Source organism: Protopterus annectens, chromosome 2.part1 (assembly GCF_019279795.1).
Source record: "Protopterus annectens isolate FY-2018-M chromosome 2.part1, PAN1.0, whole genome shotgun sequence".
Lineage (NCBI taxonomy): Eukaryota > Metazoa > Chordata > Ceratodontiformes > Protopteridae > Protopterus > Protopterus annectens.
The window spans coordinates 1,532,069,429-1,532,077,276 of NC_056729.1; the positions used below are offsets into that span (position 1 = coordinate 1,532,069,429).

The window sequence follows — 7,848 nt, forward strand, 5'->3', positions numbered from 1 at the left end:
GGCACCCATGCAACCAGTATTCTTTCTTAGTGTAATCCATCTTTTCCATCTTCCACTTTTTCATACATTCCTTTCTTTTGATGACTTCTGAACTTCTGCATTCCACCACCAGCATTCCTTATGTACCTTGCTTCCATATGTGATTCAGGTGGATATCTGTTCTATAGTCCTTACACATGCTGTTTTGCGACACTGCCATTCTTCAATTCCACCTATTTGATCTTCTTCTTTAGGTGCTAGACACCTGAGTAATGCCTTGACCTCTTGTGCTTTCTCCTCAGTCAACCTCCAGGTCTTCTGCCCAGTTTCTCTTGATCTTGGAACCTTCTCTGACCACTGCTTGTAGCTGATTGTGGCAACCAGTGGTTTACACTGTGGGCTGACTGCTTCTCTGGGGATTACTATAGCAATAACCCACACCTGGGTGTGGGTAATGCTGGATTTTCCCACGGTTGGTGTGGTTTGGTCATGAGGGCGAAGTCTGAGTGGCCAAACAAAGACAACCGTGGGTAAATCCAGCATTACCCACACCCAAAAGTGGGTTATTGCTATTATACAATGACATTATTTAAGAAAAAAAATAATTACTTTTCTTAAATAATGGCATTGTATAATGCATCCTTGCTGCCCTTCCGCAGCTGTCTGGTATTCTGCGGCAGTTCTGATGTACTGCGCATGCGTATGCTTATGCAGTACATCAGAGCTGTGGGCAAAAGCAACGGAGAAAGCAAGATCTCTCTTGCTTTTTACAAACTGTCTCTCTATGTTAAAGGAGTTTAACATAGCGAGACAGCTTTAAAAAAAGCAATGGTGAATCTCCGTTGCTTTTTTAAAGCTGTCTCGCTATGTTAAATCCATTTAACATAGCGAGACAGTTTTGAAGAAAGCAACGGAGAAAGCAAGATCTCCGTTGCTTTTTACAAAGTGTCTGGCTATGTTAAACCCATTTAACATAGCAAGACATCTTTAAAAAAAGCAACGGAGATAGGAAGATCTCCATTACTTTTTTAAAGCTGTCTCGCTATGTTAAACTCGTTTAACATAGCGAGACAGTGTGTACAAAGCAACGGAGATCTTGCATTCTCCGTTGCTGTAAAAAACAGAGTTATACTAATGGAAAAAGTCCGGGCGACCGGACCTTTTTCCATTATTATAACTCTGATTTACAATGTGCATGCTGACCAATCAGTGTGCACGTTTTGGAATATTAATGGGGGGGGTCGTTGTATAATTTGCAATCACTGATTCTAACTCAATGCTGAATCATGTGTTGGCTACCATCAATCCATCTGCCAGACAGAATTCTAGAATAGCCTCTCCTTCTTTATTCCTCTTGCCACTCCCACTTGGACCCAGGCAGTTCTCTTATCCTGTTCTGTCTGTCTCGATATGTGTATTCAGGTCACCCATTATTAACACCAATTCATGCTGTCCTACTTTTATCTAGTAGGTCCTGCAATTGCTATCTGAATGCACTCTTTAATTCACTGCCACAACCTTGCTGTGGGGCATAGGTTGAGATTATGAATTGTGCCATACCCTTCCATTGGAATCTGATCGCCATGAGTCTATCACTAATTCTCATGACATCCCTCACTGTCTGCAGAAGCCCATACCTTACCACAATAACCAAATCATTTCTAGTTTGTTAGTGGTTGGAGTTGTATTCATTCTGGTTTATCTTCAGCTTTTTTTTTCTTGATGTAGTTATGTTATCCAGTGTTTAATCATATATATATATATATATATATATATATATATATATATATATATATATATATATACATACACAGTGGATATAAAAAGTGTACACACACCTGTTAAAAGTGCCAGGTTGTTGTGATATGAAAAATGAGACCACAAATAAATAATTTCAAAACTTTTCCCACCTTTAATGTGACCTATAACCTGTACAATTCAATTGAAAAACAAATAAATCTGTTAAGGGAAAAATATATAAAATAAAAAACGTACGATACGCTGGTTGCATAAGTGTGCAAACTCTTAAACTAATACTTTGTTGTGTGTGAATACCCTTAAACTAATACTAATAATTAGGCCATCAGATTTACCTGTGCTCTTCCTAGGTTCACTGGGGTTCCTCACAATGTCATACAAAGATTCCCTATCACTAACCATATAGAGTCTAGTATAAAAAGACCTTCTATTGCGAAAAAGTAGAAAGTGCTCCACTTTCTGACTTTCTGCTATGATTTTTAAAGGCTAGTGCTATGATTTTTGATGGTCAGAGGTTGACAGGTGAGTTATGCAATCATAAAAAAATTTATTTATTATGCAATACCTCACAATATTATGAAATAAGCTTTTTTTTGGTCATTGCTATCCATACACATCTCTATCTCTCTCTTTCTTTCTCTCTCTCTATATAGAGAGAGACAGAGAGAGTGAGTGAGCAAGCTATATATCAGGTTCAGCAACCATGTTTTTAGTTCAGTGGACTATAAGCTTGGCAATCAAACCCCTGAATATGACACTCTGAAAACATTTCCTTAGCTAATGTTTGTATCATAGGATCATAGGATCATAGGAAGTTACTAGGCTATTGGAACTGACGCCCTTATAAGCCGAGCCAAGAGTTTAGCCCATGTTTAGACAAGTCAGCATCCAAAGCCCCTATCCAGCAAGGGTACAGGTGAAATCCCAGGGGTATATTTTCTGCTTCCCATCCAGTTATCCAGGTTGTTCTTAAAAAGGCATAATGAGGTACTCTGCTTGACATGGAGAGGGATTCTATTCCACAGATGGGGAGTCTCTGGGACACAAATCTGTCCTGCCAACAAGTCCTATTGACGTCGACTAGGTTGAGGTCGTGTGTACAGGTTACTCGAGTGGAGCTTGACTTGTGGATATGCAGCAGTCCCATCAAGGCAGGTCTGAGATTGCTTTGTATGCCAGACAGAGGTCACCTCTGAGGAGTCTGTATGAAACTGATTAGAGGGGCAGAGCTTTTAGCCTATCTGTCCAGGGTAGATGTTTGTGGGCCTGGATTCTCTTGGTGAGGAACCTTTGTGTTCTCTCCAGCTGCTGCATGTGCTTTGCAAGGTACATGCCAAAGGGGCATTGTACTCAAAAATTGGCCTTATAAGAGAAGAATACAGGGATGTTATGACCTCCTTGTCCCTGGATGAGATACCCTTACTTATGAGATGGGCCATGTAGAAAGCTTCCCATACAATAGAAACAACATGAGTGCTTAGGACATTGTTATTAATGTAATAATATGTGAGGACATCACTGTCCCCAAAGGGGATGATAATGCATTTTTTGGCATTCAGCTTGAGGCCATGTTTCTGCCACCAGTCATTTATTTGGGTGAGGCCCTCTTGGAGGATGTCCACATCACTTGGGGAGTTGAGGATTATGTCCAGCTTGCAGTCATCTGCAAACTTGGTTAGCCATAGCCCATTGGTTTTGGCCTGCATCTCAGAGAAGTATATCCTGAATAACAAAGGCTCCAAAACTGATCCCTAGGGTACGTCACTCATGTTTCTGCTGCTTGATGTGGCTTCCCCTATTTTGATTAGGTGGGTTCTATCAGTGTGCTAGTTTGCTACCCATCTCGTAGCATATGGATTGATACCTAATTGAGAGAGTTTATCTATTATGCCCAAGTGGGGAATAGTGTCGAAGGCTTTGGCCAGGTCAAGGTAGGCAGTGTGTACTGTCTTCCCCTTGTTCATGGCTTTGTGAACTGTCTCAAAGAAGTTGACCAGATTTAACAGACATGACCTCCCTTTGACAAAGCCAAACTGTGTGGGGATGAGTGTTTGGAGGTTGCCATTGTCCATGTTAATGAGGTCTATGATGATCCATTCCACAGCTTTGCAGATCAGGCTAGTTAGGCTAATGGGAATATAATTTCCTGGATCAGTGGATGCTCCACCTTTGTGTAAAGGGATGACAGTGGCTGTCCTCCACTCGGCTGGGACAAAGCCAGTACTCAGGCTTTGGTTGAATAGGGTGCCTAATGATGCTTCAAGCTCATGCCTGAGTTCATGTAGGATGCAGCCTGGGATGTTATCAGGTCCCTTTAAGGGTGTATTTTTGCCTTTGTGAGGGCAGTGATGACATGTTCCTTAGAGATAAGGGGAGAGGGGGCAGGTACTGGGGATGTCCTTGTTTACTAATGGGGGGACAGAGAGGTGCTGTTTTCACTGAATCTGTCAGCCAGTAGGTTGGCTATATCTACAGCATTTTGTGTATGTGGTATCCTTGACCACCAGTTCTGAACAGATCTGGGTGCTTCCTTTGAGATTGCAGATATATGTGAAGAAGGCCTTATGAATGTCTCTAGTAGATGTGGCCAATTTGGACTCAAAGATGGCTTTAATGGATTTCACTAGTGCTCTTATTTGCTTGTCTGGGCTAAGATTACTTCCAGTTGGAAGACTGAGATTGCTTCCAATTGGGCACCTGCTCCTTCTTGGTCCTGGACAGCAATTTTTTTCCTTTTGTTGTGTAGTTTATTTATTGCAGATGTCCAGCACACAGGTTTACTCTTTCTTGCACAGGATGATTTTGTTCTGTCTAGTATTCCTGATTCCATGCATCTATATAAATGCTCGTATAGTACTTTGGTGTAGATTTGGACATTGGTGCCAGTTCCTATAGAGGGGGAGGGGCTGTGAAGCTGTTTATACCATCCCTCAAATAGGTCGTAATCAGCTTTGGAGAAGTTTTTTTTGTTTGAGCCTAGCTAGAGGAGGGGGGGGGGGGGTTCAGAGGAGATGCTGACTTTGAAAGTGACTGCTTTATGGTCGGACCTTACCAGGGAGGATGATACTGTAGGGGTGCTGCAGGGATTACCCATGTTAGTTAATACACAAGATATTATCACCTCTTGTGCTATAAATCTATGACCAGCTCTAATGTTAAAGTTGTTCTCTGACTTTTTATGGAGTATCTTGACATATGTCTTACTGAAACATAAACAGGTAACATTTGCATGAATTTTCAGATTAAATAGCTGAATAATCCAATCAAAGAATTTTATTGGATTTGCTAGTGATTTTACCTGTGCTTAAGGTCATAATGACGGGTTGATTTTTTTTTTTCATCTTTTGTCTTATTTTAATTCTTATGAAGATAAATCTTATATGTGTCTTTCTTTATGAATCTTCCCTTCTTCACATAGTTTGATAAAATGTTTAGTAAGAGACTTGTTGGTCTCATCTGCTAGTGTGTCTTCTGTGTTTTGCTGGCATAGCTGACAAAGAGAGGGCTGTATACATTGTTGCACTGAGCTGTATAAATGCTTGACAGCACTGAGTAATTTGTTATAATTTCATACATTAAACACTATTGAAATCGTACCTATTAATTATGTTCAGCTGAGGTGACCAGATCAGTGAAACAGACTATTTCTATTCTGTTATAAAGTACCATATCAATTTCTGAATGCTGTTAGAACATTTCTATATATTGTGTTCTTGGCCAATAAGTTCTAAATAGTTGCTAAGTAAAAAACTTTGTAACAGCAAACTGCAGTTAGTAACCCATTGCTAGCCATTGTATGGGCGATTTGTTTTTTGGTTCATATGTGTATACTAGGCTAATGACCATTAGGGTCCTCATATGTGTAGCCATAATGTAACATACAAGTTTGATTTATACAGGGAGTGATTTACTGACTGACTGCCTCTGTCCATCAGAGACGTAAGCACCAGGCCAGTGGTGAATTTCTGATTACCCATCCACTGGTCGGAGTTGTGCTTAAACAGAATGGGGAGCCTGTTCCAGAGAATGGGAATTTTTCAGAAACATGTCTGTCTTCCCAACATGTCCAGTTCATGTTGCAAGCAACATTTAGGTCTTTTGATCTAGTAGTTCTGATGCTGTTTGTTTTCTGGACGTGTAAACGATTCGGCCAAACAGTGTCCGGGGATGCCTTGTACACCAGGCAAAGATCATCTCTCAGAAGTCTGTATGATACTGAATAAAGAGCAGGGCTTTGAGGTGATCAGTATGGGACATTGTGTTTATTCCCTGCATTCTTTTTATTGGGAACCTTTGTGGACATTCCAGTTGCTGCATGTATCTGGTCGGGAACTCACAGAAGTGGGGATTTTAATCCATCATGAGCCTGATGAGGGCTGAGTACAGTGGTACAATGACCTCTCTGGACCTAGACACCATGTCCTTATTTACATGATGAGCAACATAGTATTTTCTTACTACAGTGGACAGATTTTGGTCAAAGGCTAGGTTACTATCTGCATGAGTTCCCAAATCCTTGACTAGTGAATCAACTTTTTGGAGTGTTTTATTGATGACTTCATTACCCAGGAGGGGTGACTTCCCATAAGATAGTATAATGCATTTCTTGGCACTGAGTTTTAAGTCATGCTTTAGAACCAAGTGTCTGCCTGTGTTAGACCTTCCTGAAAGGTGTTGTCATCGGGTCTATATTAGATAAATGAAAGTTTATCTTACTGAACGCTGACATTATCGAAAATCCCGGAACTCGAAACTGCAATTGTGGGGGGCTGCGCCCCCCACCCCCCTGCTAAATATATATTCCAACTCTGAGATGGCACTACAGTGAGGAAAGGGCAAATATTCCCATCTTCACTGTACTGCAATCTCACAATTCTGGTTTCGGGTTCCGGGATTTTCGCTCATGTTAGTGTTCGGTAAGATAAACTTTCGTTTATCTAATATAGACCCTTCTCATCTTGGGGGGATTCATTGACTGCTCTCAGTTTGCAATCATCTGCAAACTTGGTCAGCAAGACTTTGACATTGGCTTTGACCTCCAAGAAGGTTAGATGCCAAAGAGTAGGCCCAGCACAGGGCCCTGAAGGATGCCACTGGTGACCAGGCTCATTGTGGAAGTGGCCATACTGGGTCTAACCTCTTGGATCTGATCACTGTGCCCAGCTAGCTATCCAGCATGTTATAAAGGGGTTTATGTCGAGTTCTATAAGTTTGTTGACGATACCTGAGTGGGTATTGTATCGAATCCTTTAGGCAGATCTAGGTAGGCAGTAGGCACCACGTTCCCCTCATTCTTTGCCTTGGTGACCTTTTCAAAGAAGTCCACCAGGATCACTACACATGACCTTTCTTTGACAATGCCACACTGAGATGGATCCAGTGTTGGGAGGTCTCCTATGTCCTTATTGATAATTTCCATGGCAATTCTTTCCATAATTCTTATATAGAAAGTTTACTATCTGTGGACAAAAGAGCACATGGTCATGAAAAATAAATCATGAGTTCCAGAAACATCATTCTGTAAACATACCTTTCTAATGACCTCACCAATCATTCCATTCCAGTTGTTCTCCTGATCTAATTGACCATAGCGCCCATCTTTCACCAAACTCACATTATAAGTAAATCCAAGCTTTTTAGATAGTTCTGCCAACAGATCCATGCAATATCCTTCGAATTTTGAGCCTTCTAGCATGGTAAATGGCTCTTGCTGCAAGGAAAAAAAAAATAATTAGAATTATATATAGTAGTAAAGGAAATATAATGATATTCTCTGAAAAGTTCTTGTAAAATGACTAACACAAGACCAAATAAATAACTTAAAATACATTCCATTTTGCCATACCTGTTGCTGTTGTTGCTGCGTGTTGAAAAAATGGTGATGACTTTGCACATTAACAAATCAGAGCTTTAGTCCTTTGTGCTAACATTAGACTTAGTAGGGCAACAGGTCTTCCATAGGGATATATTTACTGAAAAATAAGTCCTCAGTTCGCTTAAAGAACTAAAGATGTGATTTGTTAATGACCAATTTGTTAATGAGTTACTTTTTGTGTTAAGGTTATGGGGTTTGAATTGTTTTACAGATTTGCAAGGGAGGATGCTGCAATG

General features: G+C 40.6%; 1 protein-coding gene across 4 annotated transcripts in view; it reads right to left on the reverse strand.

Annotated features, from left to right (window-relative positions):
- The window catches only part of LOC122794523 (probable glutamate receptor), a 1,137,906-nt gene that overhangs the window by 444,578 nt on the left and 685,480 nt on the right, over nt 1-7,848 (reverse strand). For all 4 annotated transcript variants that reach the window (XM_044062989.1, XM_044062987.1, XM_044062988.1 and 1 more), the window contains exon 5: nt 7,268-7,447. In XM_044062989.1, coding sequence (XP_043918924.1) covers nt 7,268-7,447 — 180 coding nt within the window. The remainder of the gene's footprint in view (nt 1-7,267; nt 7,448-7,848) is intronic.